This window comes from Astatotilapia calliptera, chromosome 16, assembly GCF_900246225.1.
Source record: "Astatotilapia calliptera chromosome 16, fAstCal1.2, whole genome shotgun sequence".
Classification (NCBI taxonomy): Eukaryota; Metazoa; Chordata; class Actinopteri; order Cichliformes; family Cichlidae; genus Astatotilapia; species Astatotilapia calliptera.
In genome coordinates, this window is record NC_039317.1 from 14,913,133 (window position 1) to 14,932,972 (window position 19,840).

At 38.7% G+C, this 19,840-nt stretch overlaps 2 protein-coding genes and 1 long non-coding RNA gene across 5 annotated transcripts; 2 read left to right on the forward strand and 1 right to left on the reverse strand.

Annotated features, from left to right (window-relative positions):
• Nucleotides 1–641: 641 nt before the first annotated feature.
• Nucleotides 642–4,776, reverse strand: gpr45 (G protein-coupled receptor 45). 2 transcript variants are annotated; one of them, XM_026144894.1, is made up of 3 exons: nt 3,976–4,776; nt 2,951–3,112; nt 642–2,505 (listed from the first exon to the last, which is right to left on the reverse strand). In XM_026144894.1, the coding sequence occupies exon 3, from the start codon at nt 2,405–2,407 to the stop codon at nt 1,247–1,249; it is 1,161 nt and encodes a 386-aa protein (XP_026000679.1). In that variant the 5' UTR covers nt 2,408–2,505; nt 2,951–3,112; nt 3,976–4,776; the 3' UTR covers nt 642–1,246. The 2 variants fall into 2 exon arrangements, with proteins under 2 accessions (XP_026000679.1, XP_026000678.1); XM_026144893.1 differs by lacking the exon at nt 2,951–3,112.
• A 4,691-nt stretch (nt 4,777–9,467) lies between these two features.
• On the forward strand, nt 9,468–13,564 carry LOC113008126 (uncharacterized). 2 transcript variants are annotated; one of them, XR_003269988.1, is made up of 5 exons: nt 9,468–9,547; nt 10,125–10,228; nt 10,420–11,081; nt 12,786–12,878; nt 13,011–13,564. It is a non-coding gene; the product is annotated as an uncharacterized LOC113008126 (long non-coding RNA). The 2 variants fall into 2 exon arrangements; XR_003269989.1 differs by having other exon boundaries at nt 13,031–13,564.
• A 1,232-nt stretch (nt 13,565–14,796) lies between these two features.
• On the forward strand, nt 14,797–17,531 carry LOC113008002 (uncharacterized). The gene is made up of 4 exons (XM_026145097.1): nt 14,797–15,362; nt 16,046–16,129; nt 16,461–17,375; nt 17,478–17,531. Exons 3-4 carry the CDS (start codon nt 16,566–16,568, stop codon nt 17,505–17,507), a joined length of 840 nt encoding a protein of 279 aa, XP_026000882.1. The 5' UTR covers nt 14,797–15,362; nt 16,046–16,129; nt 16,461–16,565; the 3' UTR covers nt 17,508–17,531.
• The last annotated feature ends 2,309 nt before the right edge of the window (nt 17,532–19,840 follow it).

Consider the following 19,840-nt stretch of genomic DNA (forward strand, 5'->3'; position numbering starts at 1 on the left):
TAATTTTATTTCATTTCAGTTAGTTTTATTATTTTCAAAAGTCTATATCTCTTTTTTTATTTTAGTTAACTTTTTTTTTCATATCTAGTTTTAGTCTAGTGTTAGTTAACAATAATAACCTTGATGAGCATCATTATTTTTTTGGGTTTGTTTGGTTCTGTTTTTGTTTTTGGCTCATTTGGATCTTATTTTTAATTCTTGGATGAAAATACTTTTTTTGCATTTCATAATCCTAAAGCATGCTCTGGTAGGTTGAGATCAGTTGACTGACTTGAAGAATATCCTATTTCTTTGCCATGGGAAACATTTGAATTGCAGTATGCTTTGGTTCATTATGCATTTGATCTGTATGATAAGTTTTGCAGCAGAGAGTATAGTTCTGTTTACTTCACAATTAATCCTGCTACCTCCATCAGCAGTCAAGCTGAAAGTCTGCACTTGACTTGCGTAATCCACTGGGGTGGTACACAGGGATGACATAAAAAAACTATACCACTGTCGTGGCCCTTTACAAATAATGCCCTTGTGCAGGGCTTGCTCTTTTAATGCAATGAGCTTACTCGTTCTACATGTTTTATCGTTAGAGAGGAAGAGAGTCAAAGAAACTTTAATCCAAAACTATATTTATTTACATATCTTATGTGACATGATAATGCAGTTAACACTCATTCCTCTATAACAGAAACATTAAGAGTCATGAACCAGCTGACAGAGGGCTGTGTTTCTACACAAATTTCATCAAACACTTTTTAACAGTGGTCTGACTTTCATCTGAGAACATCACCAAACATCAATACTGTAATTTGTTTTTGTTTTTCTGAATCTTAGCACATAACTGACAACATAATTATTATCAACGGTACAGCTTCAGACTAATGAAACAACAAAATGACAGCTCAGGGACAGCACAGGAAACAGAAAAATAAAGCAAAAATGGAAGATATAAAAATGTTTTTTTAAATGTCAGTATGTTTCAGAAGCTTGCGTGGCCATGAAGCTGAATGAACACTTTGACTTTATTTATTAAAACAGCAGACAAATGATTGTCACCACCAGATCAGTTCAGTTGTCAGCAATTGTGATTTTCACATGACCTTCCCCAAAAGGAGGGAGTCATGGGACTGTAAATGCTCCAGTTTCAATAAAGTTAAAACCAATTTGTTCTTGTGTAAAGGGAACTTCAGTAACATCCCATAGCTTATCAAAAAGTTAAAAACATTAGACTGCATTGGGTTTCCTCCCTGTGTCACACAGCTGACTGCGTCTCACTGCAAACATAGATATTGCTGGGCCTCACTCTTCTGTGGCTCCTGCCCGGCACTCTGGGACACAGTCTGCAGCTTTTCGGAATGAACTCCTGACAGGCCTCCCTGAACTTCCTGATCCTCCAGCAGTAGATGACGGGGTTGAAGACCGTCTTCAGGTAGCTGAGCCACAGAGCGCCTATGCTGATGGGGTAGAAGACTGAGCTGTAGTAGAACTGCCGGCTGAACACGGCCAGCAGGCTGACGATGGTGTGAGGGAGCCAGCACACTGAGAAACCAACAAAGAGGATGAGGATGGTGGTGAAGGCTCGGGTTTTGAAGCTCATGTCCACCTTGACCTGAGGCGGCCGCTGCAGTCCGGTAAGTCTCATTTTGCTGACTTGGTTTAGGGCTGGCAGACAGGAATGCTCGGTGGTGTGGTTGTGGATGCGCAGGGTGTTGCGGCGCACCGTGTTGAGGATGCACATGTAAGAGTACAGCATGACAGTAAATGGCACAAAGAAAACCGCTACAGCCAACAGGACTGTGTATCCACGGTCTGCCAGGGACTCGCTGTATCCCAGCACGCACTGCGGTGCCCAGGCGCCCCCGATACCTGCCGCGCCCGCCCTCCACCCAACCACTGACGGCAATGACACACACAGGCTCAGCACCCAAGAACCTGCGATCAACAGTTTAGCTCTGTGCGGGGTCAGTTTGTCCTGCCGCTGCACAATGATCAGGAAACGGTCCACGCTGATAATGAGGAGGATGGACACCCCCTCCAGGACGAACAGCCAGTACAGCATGATGGAGGCGCGGCAGAAACCGCTCCCAAAGCTCCAGTCTGCAGTGGCCACGGTGACTGCAGTGAAGGGCATGCAGAGCAGAGAGAGCATGATGTCTGAAAAGGCCAGAGTGGCAAGCAGGAGATTGATAGCAGAACGCATGGCAGGTTTCTGGTAAACAATCAGACACACGATCGCATTGCCGAGGAAACCGATAGTAATCATGAAGATCATTATGGCTGCCAGGGTCACACGCAGAGTGACTGATATGAGAGGAGTCGTAGCTTCTGATGGGAGGCTTTCTGACGTTTCCTCTACGCTGTTCGGGTCCATGCAGTTACACTCCTCCATGAAGCTTTCATTACAAAAAGCCATAGTAGCGATTATTCAGGGATAAAAGGTGAACATTTCTGGCTATGCCTGTGGTTCAGAAGTAAAGCTGTCCTCCAGCAGTTGAGATTCCATGGGACTACCTGTGATTAAAAAAAGACAAAAAAAAAATTCACATAAGGCATTTGTGAATAAAAAAGAAAAACAGTCAAACACTCAGAGATTTTAATGGATGGTCTCTTTAGAAGCTGTGATAAATGTGCCCAAAAACAATAGAAAAAAAGGGAGTCTAATAACTGATCTATTAGTCAGTGAGAACTGTAAACATGAAATAGTGAGAGGAGGAATGACGTCCACTAAATGTGATCAACCCAGAAACACACCACACTAAGAGTTACAGCCACACGGGACAGAGATGTGTCGTTCACCGTCCTCACTGAGGTTGATGATTAACAGCCAAGCTGCTTCACACTTGAATAGAAATACACACATTTACACATCACCCAGGGTGTAGTCAATTGTCAGCTTAGCAGAATCTCGCTCTTGGTTAATGCTACAGATGGTGACACATTTGTGATGAAACAGAACCTTCTTCAAGAGGGCCGGAGTTTTAACTTCCTGCTGCCGATTGAGGGACCAGAGTGTAGAGATTTAGAGTTAAGGCTGTTTTGAGGTCACTATGGCATTCACGTCCCCCATGCAGCCCTCCAGTCTGGACAGGTTTCTAGCACCTGGGCCTAAGGGTCCCTCCTGTAACACATCAAAATTGTAAATATGCTGCATATTTGATAAAATAACCTAAAATAAAAGAGGAGCCACGTGATTTCAGATCAATGGCCCCATCCAGACAGGAAAAGTGAAAATGTGCCTTTTTAGTGACTGTAGCTACATTCTGGCACACGCACAAACACACAAGTCATGGCATAGTGTTGCCGGCTGTTGCCACGGCAACAAGGTCAGCGGCTCCATGGCAACAAGCAGCCCTTATTCTCATCTCTTGTACAAGAGTCTATGACAAAATATTTTCTGGATCACATGATTCGCCGAAAGACTTTTTTTTTTCCCAAGACGCAACCTCACAGTCAGAGAAGACTCCCTGACCGCTCGCCTCTGTCTTAAAACCAGATCACAGCTGTTTGGTGTCAGCAGTGAACAAACAAATCAGCCTGTTTACTAAGACAATAACAATTTCAATCCTTCACTTGTGCTGAATACCAGTGATCTTAATTATGCTGCTGAGCTGGCTGCTAGCTGCAGATCTGCAGGGTGGCCTAATCTTAAGGCATCTAATATTCTAAAAACTCTTATTATGTACATGTGATTTACAGCTGCTCTGATCATAGCTGATATTTACTGGTTTACACCATGCCATCATCTCCATGTGCTGATTCTCCCTTTCTTCATTTCTTTCTTTTTTTCTTGTCATGGCTCCTGCACCGACCCTGTACAGCCTGTTCTTGCCTTAACATGTAACAGCTTTCACACACTGGCCCGTCGCAACAGGCTAAATGTTGCATATATTAAACGCCAAGACACAACGCCCTGTTTTTCTCTGCGCACTGCCTTACACAATGAACCATAAATGAACATCTGCAGGTGCTGACGGGACTTACCTTGACTATTACCGGGTTGTGTACTCGTCTCTCGTCGAGCCAGTCAGTTCGGTGACGGTCTCTCTCCTCCGGTGCCTGCTGAGTTCTTCCAAAAATATCCCACTTTGAACATTTCACTGCCGTATCGATCCCCACCGTGCCGCCTGCGGATGATGCTGACGCCAGAGGAGCAGGTGGTCTCACATTTAAAGGAGCAATGTGTCAAAATTGACCATCCTTATCATCCTAATCCTTATTATTGTTACGATTAGCACGGTCAACTGTAGGTATAGTGTGAATCGAGCAGTTGCTGATGTGCCGAATCTCCGAAAGAAATGAACGATTTTTTTTTTTTAAAACTCACGACGGTAATAGTTATTTATTGGCTTCCAAGATTTACATTAGTATGACATACATTAATGTTCAAAAGTATCGATCTACACCTGTTCATCTTTGGATTTCGGTGTTATCAGTCCCAGTGCCACAGTCAGGCCCTGAGCCATGCAGTTTGCCTTTATAAATATTTGTGAAAGAATGGGTCGTTTTGAAAAGCTCACTGCTATAACAGGAAAGTGCCTTTACAAAATTTCCAACCCTCTTAGATATTCCACAATCAACTGTGAGTGATATTACTGCAAAGTGGAAGCTTCTCAGTCACAAAGTGGCAGACCATAGAGTTGGTGCTGAGGGCAGAGCGTGTAAAAATAGCCAGGGTTACTGAAGAAATTCTAAACCTCCACTGCATTAACATCAGCACAGAAACTGAGTGATGGGAGCTTCATGCATGGCCTGTAGGTGTAATGTGTGGGTGGCCCAGTACATTTGATTGCATGTACCAATATATTATATATATTAGTTTTAGGCATGATAAATGTTACCAGCCACGAGCATAGGCTATTTGCAGCATTTTAGTTTTAACGGGCATTTTATTTTCTGTTCCTAAACCCATGCAGTCAGCAAAATGATAAGTTATTAATCCCTTACAAAATGTGTAAAACTATACAATAAATGAAAGTAAAGTAAATTAATTTAAATATCTGGAAATTCGTGGAATAAAAAAATTATTTAGTTTAACCCTGTTTTTTTCCAGGCTTTGTGATCCCCCATGCAGCCTATTCACCTCCGTTCTTAACCTGTTCAGTTCAGTTCATTCCAGTTTTATTTATTTAGCATTAATTCACGACAACAGTCACCTCAAGATGCTTTGTATTTTTAGGATAAACGGTCTTTAATGTTTGAAAGAAAACCACAAAAATAAGATGATTCCTATGAGCAAGCAGTTGCCAACAGTGGGACGGAAAAACTCCCTTTTACCAGGAAGAAACTTCCAGTCGGAAGAACCAGATTCAGGCACACTGAAAAAAAGGGACTGGCCATCTCTTGGATTTATGTAAGCATCTTGCATGTATTTAACACAATTGCCTCATGTTTTAAAGTTAAATGTAACTATATAGTGTAAAAACTACATGATATGCAGAAAGGGTGTATTAAATTGTTCATATCATGTTCAGGTGAAGTAAGTCAATAAGATAGCAACGTTAAATCTCGTGAAACCACGCGTGATTTCATCTCGCGGGCTTTGGATCGTGGTTTAAAAAAGGCATCCATCTCAGTCAAGTCGAGCAGCCAACTCTACGTTTTTGGTATGTCTTGATTTTTTGAATTAATATTTACCATATTTCAGCCAAATGTAGTTAAACGTCTAGAGTGTCGCCATGTAACATGCTAAAAAAGAGCCGTTAGCTTATTTGCTGTTTTATCTGTTGTCAAAGAATTGGCGCTTTTTCATTTGAATTTGTCTTTGGCACAAGAGCCGTAATATCACATTAAACCTAATTACGAGGCACTCATAACATAATTTGGTTTTCTGTGTGAATAGATTTGCCAACTGACTCTTCAGTTACATTGTGTATTTACTGCACCATGGTGTTAGTGAGATTTTGGACATTGAACAGCTTTAGCTAATATCATCAGCGGCATTATGCTAGCTTACATCCCTACCCCTCCTGGCCTCACCTGCTGTCCTTTTGTTTTTGTTTTTTTTGCTGCACATTGAGAGACGACCTCTATTCTGCATTTCACCAGGAGTCAGCTGATGGATTGTGGGTTCAAGGTGTTATGGTAAGAAAGTATATTCTATTTTCGTTTCTGTAACTTAATTATAATGGGTTTTTTATAATTATTAGGTGCATGCATACTCACCCTATTAATACAACTGAGAAATCCAAAATCTGCCATAGGTTTAACTTATACCTGTATGTATTGCCAGAAAGGTGATTACTGGACTCGCATTAATGCACACTTGAACTGAAATGAGGTTGTAACTTGTGGGTTGTTGGGTTGCAAATCAGAAACAAACATCTTTGGATTTTTTTTAATCCCATAAGATCTGGAAACACAGTTTTTATTCAACAAAACATTACTGATTAACCAAGCACAGTGCCTGCTGTTATTTCAAAATAATTTTATGTCATTTCAGATAAAATGCAGCATTCCAGTGCATCCCAACCATGCCTTTACAGTCAAGGTTTCTGACGGAGCTGAGTTTCTCTCTGACAGTCTGCTGAAAGTGTTTGCAAAGTGATCGGGGGAACAGGGCACAAAGCTAAAGGATGTAGCTGCCATTATGACAGTAAGAACTTTAAAATTCTTTAACTACAAAGTGTATATGTATTGCATTAGGTCAGTAAAATTTTTATGCTACATCCATTGAAACAGTCAACTATTACCTGTGAGTACTGATTCCACTAAAAGGATGCCATAATTTTCGTCATGCATTTACTGGCCCACTGAGAAAAATTTATCTTTTTTTAAAAATAAATGTTCTGGAAACTATATATCCATAAAGTTGATGTCAAACAGGAACTTTTGATATTGCTTTGTAGATGCTGGTGTTGCATGTTGACTGGTTTAAAAAGTCAAGAGTTTTTGTCTGGGATCATTTTCTTCTGTGCTACTGAAAAGTTCACAAATCTCTGTTTTCTTTGTTATAATAGTCAAGGATGACATTAATGCTCGGAGTCCCTCATCAAAGTGCTCCGCATCTGTGTGAAAGACAATTGCAACATCTTGGTGCAGGAGTTCATGGTGAGTGTTTTATGAGTAGATTGTGGCTTTGCAACATTTAAAAATGCATTTAGTTATCCACTTGATCCTCATTGGACTGGTTAGGACCAGTAGTCCTCTTTAATAATTTGAAGTTCACATGAGGCCTGGTAGTGAACTCGGCCACCGGCCCTTGAGGCCCCACCCCCACCCCTGTATTAGGGGTCACATCAGTGTGAAAAAACTTTAAATTTGTCATTCTAATGAACAAAGGAAAATCCCACCAGTATTTACATTAGCTTTTGTTTGAAAAAAAAAAAAAAAAAGACCAACTGACCAACAGCTAACCAAATTGTGGGGCTGAAAGTCTAAATTCTAACATCTTCTGAGTGACATAGCCTGGATTTCTGATGGGCCGGTGTCTTTCTAACAAAAACTAATGTAAAGCATTTGAAATTATTATGTTTTTCACCCTCTCTTAGAAACTCTGTTAGACCATGAATGGCAGCATGGCAGGCCACTCTTTCGCTATAGCTATTTACTATGTTGCTTGCATTGGTTTAAATTACTCTAACATTAGAACTGGTAGATTCAAAAGAGATGAGTTTAAAAAGGAATCTTAAAGAAATGTTTTGTGTTTAACCAGGACTTGACTGAGGCCACTGCACAGATTGAGAAAACCACAATGAACATCTGTCTCCAGAGATGCGCCAGGCAATGACTTTTCTGATGTTGTTCTTCAAGATCTGGATAACGTGACCTTTGCAGTAGCCATGCTGTTTGGACCTTTTTTATTCCTTCAACATGAGTTACCCATCACAACTCTGCTACACTTTTGAGGTGATTCAATGGGTGGTAATGGAGTTGGATGCAACTCAGCTCTCAAGAAAAGCTCACAACTAAGACAAAACTGCTCCTGCAACGAAGCTCACTGTTATGCATGTGAGGTGACCAGCTCTAGGTGAGAGGACATTTAAATCTCACACTTGTTCTGCTGCATTTTTGAAGCTCAATTCCAGGAACGGATCGCAGGGTTCATTTTTATATACTCTGCAACTGCCATGAGGACGAGCTGTTTTTTGTTGTTGTTTGTTTTTCCTTTTGCTCTGTACAAGTTCTGTTTGTCTGTTTGGCAGCATTTTTAAATTTCTCTTTGTATTTTTTCTTTCTTTTACTAGTGAAGAGATGTAGCGTGAACAGTTATACAGTCTAAATATCCCATATGGGTCGTGTGAAATGGTATTTTCAGTTTCATTCAGTTGAAGTAAAGAACGTTGAATATTTCTAAGTGTGCTGTTTTGAACCAAGATGTCACAGTATGATCAGTGCTGTAATTTTTGACAGTCACTGTATCAATGTTATTTTTGCGTCTCTTGAATAAAGTTTTTGACCTGCAAGTGCTAATTTCTTTAGTTATTGGGGTAAAATGGGTAGTGTTAATAGGAAGGTGTTTGCCAATTCAGTAACCTAATTTAATGTTAATGGAAACTAACATTACCTCAAATTGTTTAGTTATAATTGTTGTTTAACTGAATCTTGATGTCAGAGGCCTTAAATAGAATGTTTTGTATTGTTCTTTCCCAACATTTTTCAAAAGAAACAGTCTAATTTCTTTGCTGCGATTGATTCCAGAGAACACGGAAGAACTGACATTATTTAACTGTTGATTTATATAGATTCAGTAGAGGAGTAATGTCAGTTTAATTCTTTACCTACTGCAGTGAAATTAGACATGTTGTTTTGAAAGGTTACTGGTGGATGCCAGCAACCATCTTGGAAGAGAACAATACAATCTGTTATAAGGCCTCCATTTGAAAATTGTGTATTTGATACTAGAATATAATAGCAAAATGTAATTTGAAGATAATATGTAGTATTTAAGTGACCAAGTAGTATTGGGTAAAAGTTATTGAATCGTGTTGGGATAACGTGAGAAAATTGTGAAGGATTAAAATATTCCAAGAGCTCAAATTACTTCATCAAAACATGTTTAAGTCACATTTTATCAACACAAATTGCACAGGTTTATTGAACATGAATAAATTGTGTTAATTTAACTCAATTGTTTAAGTTGCTGCCAAAGCAAAACATCTGTGTGCAACAAATGTCCACCATTGAATTAAGTAAATCCAACAACATATTTTTTTCAGTGCAGAGGAAGGATGAGGTGAGAGAGAAGAGAGCATCGAGAGACAGCACAAAAGGCACTCTAAGAAATGACACACTGATGTTGGTAGCATTATGTAAATGTTTTATGTTAAAACTAATGCCACCAATTGATTTTTAACTTTAAACACAAGTATGTTGTTTTGAATTTAATTAACAACATAAGATTTCAATACAACAAAATGCAGTAAATTAAATCCAACGTAAAAAGTTCATTTAAAATGAAGAACAGTTTAATTTAAAGAGGATTGTCCTAATAGGCTCTCCATACTTCTGAGTTTGCACATATGCAGTGTGGAAGTTTGATCATCGCCATTTTCAACTGAGACTTGCATATGCTTAGTATCCTGGATAGAATCCATCGCCATCTGAGGATTATTTGGTAAGTACAACAATTTAAGGATGACAAATTTGATTAATGTATACTAACTGATAAACATCTGACACTTTCGGGAATACTTTTGCTTTTTTTTTTTTTAACAAATGATGCCTGGTAAATTTTTTAACACTCTAGTTTGTATACCTCTCTCACGTGTTAGAAGTATGAAGACATTTAACAAATATTGTTGAACCTGCTTCGGTGTAATTTTCCAAAAATCTTTTGCGATTCCTGTTAAGGTGAGACTTGCCTACTAAGACCGACAGTTTTAAAATTACTCCCAACATCTACCGCACCTGCTCCCTGACATCAGTAATGACCACCGGGAGCGCCAGCGATCCTGTAGTTTGAAGAATGAAATGAATGTATAGTGTATTTTAGAAATGTGCCTCAATTAACTTGCTACATTGTTTGAAAGAATTCGACTCCATGTTGATTTCTGGTTTAGTGTCAAACGCAGGGATTTAAGCGATTAACATTTTGATTTGTAAAGTATAAGACATGCGTTCATCTGTTGTCATTGAAGTGCAGAATAATGTGTAATACTGTTATATATAATCCATTTAACTCCTTGTATCAGTTTCCATTGGCTATCATCGCTACCGAAGACAGGAAATCATCAAAGACATGCCATTCATTGCAGAGGTCAAAAACAGATGGCCTGCCCTGTTTTCAGAGACTGAGGTAATTCTTACTAACTTTGTTATTGGAAGTCATTTTCATAAGAACTTGTATTTGAAGAAGAACAAAGTACTGTAAATTGTTAATTTTAAAAGATACAAAATGTTTGACTGAAAGTTGTAACATTCTTGCATGTGGCCTCTAATCAAATTAATAGAGAATACTCTCTAGTTGTAATTTTTAATATGTTTCAGGTTGTTGCGGAGTTCGCCCGCATCACCATGGTCCCTTTGTTGTCGACTTTCATGGCCAAGCTGGACCACTACGCTGACCACCTTCTTAGTGTTCAAAGAGAAGGTGTCATGGTTCTCAAGATCTGGAGAGGTCGTGGTGTGTGTATTGTTTGTCTTAACCTCTCCCACCAGGGCGGAACTGGACCTTGGTTCCCCGCCTCTGAACCCACCCTGAACACACACCTGTGGCTCATTCACACTGATCCTGGCAGACTACTTAAGATGGCAAGAGAGGCTGCTTCCTCGCTGGATCGTCACATTACCAAGTGCCTTCTAGACTCCCTGCCCGTCTTCCCTGCCGTCTGGATTTCTGTGGATGTGTGTGAGTGAGCGTGAGCTTCTTAGTGTGGACATTTTTGAGTTACGGATCGAGTGGAAGAAGAGCGTGTGTGTACCCCCGTCTTGGACCTTCCCTTCGGACCCCGCCCTACTCCCTGGAGCCCCGTGTTATCTGTTCCACTGTATATATGTATATATTCTCACTTGGTGTCACATTTCAAATAAAACCTCACCCTCTCTCTAAACTTCAGAGTCCTGCGAGTGAGTCCTCTGCCTACTAATCTGTGACAGAAGGGGGAACAGCTAAACGCAATATCAACTTAATCATGGCAGCCATGGATAGGGTATGTATTTTAGTTGACCTTGATTGAGCTCTGAAATTATTTGAATGCTTCTTCAACTTCTGTGTCTGTCATTAATCAGAATTTTTTTTTCAACTGAATATGTGTAAATTTGAATATTTTGTAGATACATGTGAATCAGTGACATGCAGTCAAGTGAGGCACCTTAATGAGAAGTAAAATACTAACAAAAGAGAAATTCAATTTGTACACTAGATTTTAAATTGGCTTTCTGTGTGATTTCAATATTTTTATGGTCAAAATTGCTGTCATTACGGATTTTCTGTTCAAATACAAGGTAAAACGCTGAGAGGAGGCAATGATGATGCTGTGTCTCACCACAGACACACACATGCGCAATCCCACTGCTGTTTCTCTAAATTGCCAACGTACATGTTTGATTACACATGTAATACAGATGATGACTTGATGCAGACTACCTAATGTATTTGACGAATCTGTGTTACATGTTTAATGTTATTGGTCATAAATGTGCTGCAAAAATGCATGGAGTGAGGCTGATGGAGGGCAGTGCTGAACCCTAAAGGCAACATGTATAAGAGGTACACGTATATGGATTCACAGTGTAATCACATTACACTGAGAGCGCCATTGACACAGTGGATAAAGCAGTACTCTTAGGGAGCATCAGTAAATTTCACAAAGGACAAATTGACACCAAATCAGTCCTAAGCAATGAGACGCACCAATTTTATTTTAATGCATCTCCTATTTATAAATTAATAAATTGATGTAAAATGAATGATTTTTCTATAATTGTTTCCAGGTCATTTGACCAATTTATTTACTACACACAAAAAATGAGACACACCAAACCTAAATAAATTTTAATGCATCTTCTGTAGGGCTGGGCATCTTATTGCATCGCTTATCAATATTGTGATAAAACACGTCCTATGTGATTAAAATGATAGACTGCTTTCAAACCTCTAAAAAAATATATGATAATTTAGTTGAGACTATTACTTCCATTAATGTCAAACTTATTATCAATTCAACAAGATAAATAACTGCTGGTTTGTCTAAATAGCACATTTGCTAAGTTTAATTTGCAGTATTTGTATTTGTGAGGCTGAATTGATAGATTTATAGGCAAAAATACTATTATGATCTTTTATTGTAACTCTTATTGTTAAGAAGCTTGGAAAGAAAAGCGTCTGGACTTCTTTAAGTTGCTTGAAGACGTTTCATCTCTCATCCGAGAAGCTTCTTCACTGAAGAAGCTTCACTTTTCTTTCCAAGCGCCTTAGACTACGATGACCTGGATGACTGAGAACCTTCACAGACTTATTGTTATCGCAAAAAATACCACAAAATGTCATGATAGGATTTTAAGTCCATATTGCCCAGTTCTAATCTTCTATTTAATTTGAATATTTTTAGGGGCACAATTATTAAATATATTGTTGAACAATCTAGAATTTATTAAAGCAAAAATGAAAGCTTTCACGTAATGTCAAAATTGAAAAGCTTCGATTTTTGAGTTCATATATTTGTTTATCTGACTCAGAGGAGTCAGTGCCTTACCAATCATGAACCTCACTGCACGTCACTGATGTGAGTTATGAAACATTGCTTAATCACTTATCTGGATTATGTGTTAATATTTTTGACTTTGTTTTGTAAAGAGGTTGAAAGGAACCAAAATAGGAAACTTCTCTCATATTGAGTTCTTATTTCCACCAGAATCCCAGCGTTGATGTTCGACGGGAATGCGTTCTAAAAACTATCTGTGTCTACTTAAATGAAAAGCCAGACGACCTGTTCAAGGAATTCTTGGTAAGTTAAAAAAGGAAAACGATCAGTTATTGTCCTTTTTTTAATTTGGGGTTGGAAATGGAAGGTGGACTTACTTGTCCATATGTATATGTATGCAATTAACTTATCCTTTTCTTTTCTTTTTATTTTAAGGATGTGGATCTTGGAGCAAGCAGAGAAACAGAGAAGCTGACTTTGGGAGTCTATGTTGTTCAGACATGAAGGAGCAAACTCTGCAGATACACCTGAGGACATTGGTGTCATCGTAGAAGGATGCACTGTGCTGCAAGCTCTTAGTGATGTGGCAAAGGGTTGTGCCCTCCTGCTTGGATTAATCTACAGTCTAAATCTGAGCTACCCAAAGCATCTGAAATACACATTTGAATTTCTTCAGAAGGTGCTGATGGAGTTGGATGGGAACAACCTATCCATGAAGGTGCAGGTTCTGAAAAACAAACTGCTTGAGTGAAATAGCCTGCACTGAACTATAGAGGACACTGAACTTTAAGGTTCTCGAACCCTTCTCCTTGCACTTCATAAACTGTTCAGTTTGAATTGCCACAAGAACTTCTGCAAGGCCTTTCACTTTTCTGCATTCTTTGTTCTTGAACCTTTACCAACATCCAACTACACGGAAAAAGGCTGCTCCTAACTTTGGACTTCAGTTTAAGTTTTGAAGCAATGGTTATTTTTCTAAATATGGAAAAAATGACACGAAAGTAATTTCTACCTGCTGTTTGCAGGGCTGTATTGCGGGCTTTTCATTGTAGCCCACACTGTTAGCCTTTGCAGTAATTTCCATAGCTTAGTACTGCAAAATCAACAGTAAAAAACTCTAAAGGATGTTAGCAGTTTAATATTGTAATTTGCATGTAATTGTGGGAAAATTCCATGAGATTACATTATTTTTACGGTAACTCACCGTACTCATGGAAACAGCTGTAAAATACAGCAAATGTAACAATTGGTGATGTTACTGAGATTATACTATTACACCATCTGGATTTCTGTTGTTTTCTACTGTAGATCTAAGAGTAATTACTTAAATCCTCATTCAGAGTGTATTACTATAAAATGCGATTCACTGTGAAAGTAGCATAACATATAAACTACAATATACAGCATGATTTTTATCTTAAGGAGTAAGTTGCAGCCACACTAAAATTTAATTCCTTGAACTGAATGGAACCTCATATATTAATAAATGTATTTGTTTATTCAAACAATGTGAAACATTATTAATACTGTAAGGTTAGTATTGTGATAGAGTCGAGTATATTTAATTATACTCTTGTAGACATTATGACATTATGCTAGTACATTTATGGTGAACAAAAAGTACATCTAAAAGTTAATTTCAAGAATACTGTTATGTACTAAAACGGGGGCCAATATAATCCCAAGAAGCATTATTAGTATACATACTAGGTAAGGTATACTTGGGAAATATAATTGAAGTATACTTATTTTTTGTATGGCCAGCAACAAAAACTAATGGCTACATTTGGAGTAATGTTTAAAAATGACTTCATTTAGCAGGGTGTTCCTTTTTTCTCTTCTTATTCTTTCTTATACTGGACCTTCATTTGTTTTGTATAAGGTGGTACTTTTTAAGACACCTCTGCCTAACTACAGTGAACTAACCTAATAATATGCTCTGGTCGTCATTTTACTCAAGTTAAGGTGTCACATCCATGAAACTTACACCACTAACCAGCATCAGTCCTACAACTTCACTCTCAAAATTAATAAATTCTGGGACAAGCAGAAACTGTATTTTTAGCGGTGCATTTTGTGGCAGGCCAGACTGCTATTAAATGCACTCTCCTAAAGAAATAATTCCCTTGTAGCACCACTTCGTCTTGGTTCAGAAGAGATGTCCTGGATATACGTGATAATGTAACACGGGTGTTTATGTTTGTTCATGTTTAGCGCGTTGGGTTGTTTTTTTTTTAAAGCGATTGTTACGTTTTTAAAGCTTTGTAATGCGACAGGCGCGATAGCCGACACCACACCTTCACCTGACGTACAACGTGACGTATGACGCACACGTCGGGTATTCACTTTCAAAACAACAATGGGGATAGAAAATATTGCTCGAGTGGTTAATGCTCCTTTCGCTGGTTGCCAACCACCATTAAATAACAACAAGAAGAAACTATTGATCTGCTTCTCAAGTTTTGCACGTTTAAGCCGCAATTCAGACTCAAACAAAGCTGCAAAGCAGGAGAACAACATGACCATCAACTATTGATGAATAGACCGTTAACATGTGCAACTTAGAAGTAGTCAGAGGTAACTGGATGTTCAATCGGGTTAAATGCAAGGTTGATTGGATTATATCTGAAGATCGTATGCTATTCGTGATAACTCTGCTAGACTCCAAATTGATCGTCCATGCGGGAGTATCTCAAAATTAAATGAAACCACTTAACACTTTTTCCCTAAAATGGACTGACATGGGACACATTAAAGTTGGATTGACACCAGCTAATCAGTCTGAAGGTAAGTGTTTTTTTCACTATTCGAGAGAAGTCAGAAATGCGTTCTTAGTACTGTTTGTTTTGACTTTCAAGCTACCAGGATATTTTCATTCAAATGCTAAGACAAAATGTCAATATCTATGAATGTGGAGACTCAAAAGACTAGTTAGGTAATAGTTGCCAATGGATTTATGAGACTTGATAGAAACTTGGTCGTTTGCAACAGGTGAATCGGTGAACTACCGAGGTTGCGCACAAATGCTTAAAGCTGTTAGCTGGTCAGTGTTTTCAGGTGTGCTTGTACTACCTGTACGGTGCGGAGTGCTGACTAAGTCATGTTAAACCCATTAAAGAGTCGAGCTCAAATATCTTTTCATTTTTGTGCACTGCTCTCTTGTCTCTCATTTTCTGTTTATTGAAGCCTTTTGTGAATGATTTTGATCGTGTAAAAACTGGGAATTGGTCCCTATTGACAATACTCTTACTTTTTGCATTGCATATGTCATTTAGGAAAGATAATTGGTCACTGAACTTTTTGCAACTATGTGTATTTCTAAATTTTGTGGCTTCAGTGCATGCAAATATATATTGTTCAGTTTGCATGTTAAAAGCCACAAACATGTAGCTAACTATTGGCTTTCTTGTGGAACTGAAACTGTCCTGCCACTTTCAGAACATTTTCTGCCTTCATTCACATATGCCTAGGAATCACAGAACAAAAATGGAGACCACTAAGGAGGAGTTTTATAAGTTCACTGGTGACCTCGGCTGTCAAGTTCCTGGATGTGGGTATGCTGCACAAAACTTCACAGCTCTTTGTGCCCCTCTCAGATTTCATATCAAAGATGGGGGGAAAGTATTATGTCCATTTGAAGGTTGCTCGAAAACACAAGTAGACAGTTCAGCAGTCAAGGCAACAAGAAATTGGGGGATTTGCCATAATACAAGGACAGGACACAGTTAATCTATTAGAAGACAGTTGACTTTGTGTCATTTAAAAATGCAGGCTAAAATGCTCTTGCCAACCAGCACTATACAGAGCATCATAGAGGAATTTCAGCATCTTTGCAGCTGTAACAAAAGTAGACACTGAATCTAACACCATCTCTCTTTTTTTTAGATGGCAGACCAATGACACCATTACTCTGGAGCTTGGGAATGATTTCCACTCCAACTGTCGCATGCAATCACAAGAGGAGACAGAGGTCATCCAGAGGACAGAAGTATGGTTAGAATTGTTGTGGAGGCCATGCAAGTTAACTGCAGAAACCCTAAACGTGCATCTTGTGAAGAGGTTGCTAAGATCATTGTAAACAGATACCCTCAAACATTTGCAGATTTTACTGAAAAGGGAGAAAGACTGGGTTGTGGACATTATTCACTACTAAGAAGCATCAAATCTACAGTTGAACATGTTAATCGAGATAATACAACACATAGACTTCGTCAAACAAAGAGAACCAGGAATGAGGAAGACTGCAGTCCCAACAGTAATGCAACCTCACATAAAAAAGTTAGATGCCTTGTGGATAGCTATGGCTGTATAAATTGGCAGCCAGTTGAACTTCCTGAGGGGGAAACGCCAGCTTCTTTAGAGGAAAAGAAACACATCTTGTTAACAATTTTTAATTCAGAAGGACCTGGAGCTGTGGAGAGACTTGATGTGGATGACTTCATGTGCCTCACATATATTTCTCAGCGGCAGCTTATCAACAGTTGTCCCTCACTTTCAGTAGCTGAAATTCAGGAGCAGTGGCCATTCTTGTTTACTCAGAAAGGTCTTTCGAACCACTTTTACAAACTCACAGGCATCGATATCAGTGAGCGCTTAGGTCAGGCCCTCCTAACCAAAGGCAGAAGGATTGTTAACTATTTCTCCACCCAGAAGCTCAAATGGAACCTTGGTATAAGGACACTCATCCAGCAGATAGAAAGTGAGGGAGTTTTGACCAACAACAAGGTTGGCACAGCAGCCATACTTCTCATGATGAAGTATTACAAGGAAGATGAAGACTCCCTCTTTGTCTTAGCAGATGTAAGCTTTTTTCATACAGCTCTATGTTTAATGCTGTTGCTTGCTGTCCTGTTATATTTTTTTTATTTGTCACATAAAATGTCTTGGTCCTTTTTCTGGCAGGAAACATCTACCAGGATGTCCCTGGTATAGCAGAGAGCAACCTGCCCATCACCCCAAGGCTGATTATGCTTGGTCATTCATGAAATAGAGCTGATTAGACCACATTAAAATTTCTGTTTGGCACAGGAGCTTTTCGTGGACACAGGTATCCAGTCTCTGTATTGTTAGCTCAAATTTCTGTAATTTCCTTTATAAACCAAGGTTGTTGGACATGTGTCTCAGTGAATCCAGCAAAGTAACATTATCAAATTTCACATTACATATTACTGATCAACGTAGTAGTCTAGCTACACCAACAGCAGAAATACTGAAGTCAATACTGTAAAGTTTAACAGCAGCACAAACTATGAACTCCAAAATAACCATACAGTTGATTCATCTCTGGTAATTTAACTGGGCTGACTCTTTGTTAGGTGTGTTTAATGTGCAGAATAATTCCCAATTATGTACAATTATAATATGTTAAAACGGACTTATGTACATAAAGCCATTAATAATTAACAGTACGTAGCTATTTGCTTTATGACTATCTAGACAGTGTGAAGAAGTGAAGTATTGAAATTATTTTATGTTGCATAATGACAATATGTTGCCATACATTTAAGGACAAAGTTCAATGACCGCCACCTGCTGGATGGTGAGTGCAGAGGGGCGTGTAATTGTTGAGCTGGACAAAGAGAACACCTTTGCTGATGCAATGTCAGTCTTCTTTGGTTCATTCTATGTATTGAACCGGGAATACCAGGAGTCAGCGTGTGCAAGGTTTTTGTAAGGATAAACCCTGAAGAGGGAACAAAATGTACCTCCAAGGTTGGGACAAGCAGAAGGACTGGGACCACTGTGAAGCGAAAGGTTGTTCACATTAACCCTCATGTCACTACTTTCCTCCAATTGCTTACTGAATTTGAGTGGAGAACTTCAAATTAGGTAACTGTTTTTGCCATTTTTAGTGAATTTCTTGTATAATTTAAGTGACCAATGTGTTGTTACCCATGTCTCCACAGATGATCCATGGCCCATGCTTTCTGGACATTTACACAAGACGAACAACAATGAAGACAAGCTCTCTTGCCATCTTGCAAGACGCTGTCTCTGTCCAATAGGTTTTTTGAGTGCAATAGTTTTGATTTTTTTTTCCTTCTTTTACCCGTTTGTTAAAAATTATTTCAGCTACTTACACTTTAATTGTCACATGTATTGGCTCACCCTACAAATCAATGAACTCAGTCCACAAAGCAAGATCAGGGTTCAGTGCAGGTCACTCAAGTTCCTTCACAGCACACACGCTCATCCATGTCCTTGTGGACCTGGCTTTGTGCATTGATTTGGTGGTGTGAGCCAGTATTTTGGACAAAGTGTATATAAAGGCAGAAGTGTGGGGCTTGATATTATATTCATTACAATTCAGTTTATTTGTATGGTGCCAACAAAATGAATGCCACGGCACTTCACACTGTAGGTTTAAGACCCTACAAAATATAACTAAGAAAACCCAACACTTGAGCATATGTTGTCTGCCATGATATGGATATGACATAATATTGTTATTGTTTGTACAACCATCTGAGAAAATAATGGATTATATGGTTTAGTAAAAACAAGTGCTTCCTCAATGAAAATGTTTTCAGTTTTTGATTTTGGAAATGTGTATTTCAGCAGGGAAAAATCAGTGATAATAAATAAAGTGGTGTAAAGCACATGAATTATATTTTGTGTCTATCTATCTATCTATCTATCTATCTATCTATCTATCTATCTATCTATCCAATTTTTTTGGAACCCTCCAGTCTCTTACAGTATGTTACTGTTAACTGAAATTACGGTAAAATTACGACCTGTTAAACAGTAAATGACCGCCTGTTGGGACACGGTATCCTCTAGCAGAGATGAATATTTTTGGTACTGATGATGCGTGATAACGGTAAGTTACTGGTTAATATATTGCAGTTTATTACCTTGCAGCGGGCTTACAGTGACATACCGTGAATAAACGGTAGTATACCAATTTCTTAATCACAGTATGATGTTACTTTGTTGATGTAATTTACGACACAACGGTATCTCACTGGCGACAGTGACGCCAGTGAGATACCGTAAAAAAAGGCTACGGTGCGTTACCATAATTTGTCCAAGAGTATTATACCACACCAGCACAAAACGGTATCATCCTGCAGAACAGTAAGCTACAGTAACACGGCGTCACGGTATGACGCTGGCAACAGTGACGCCAGTATGTTACCGTAAAGTGGCGATGAAAAGTCTAACAGTGCAATCAAGTTTAAATTAAGTCATGTTAATGTTAAAAATGTTGGAATCACAACACTTTCCAGTTTTAATCATTTCAGTTTAACATGACATTCTTT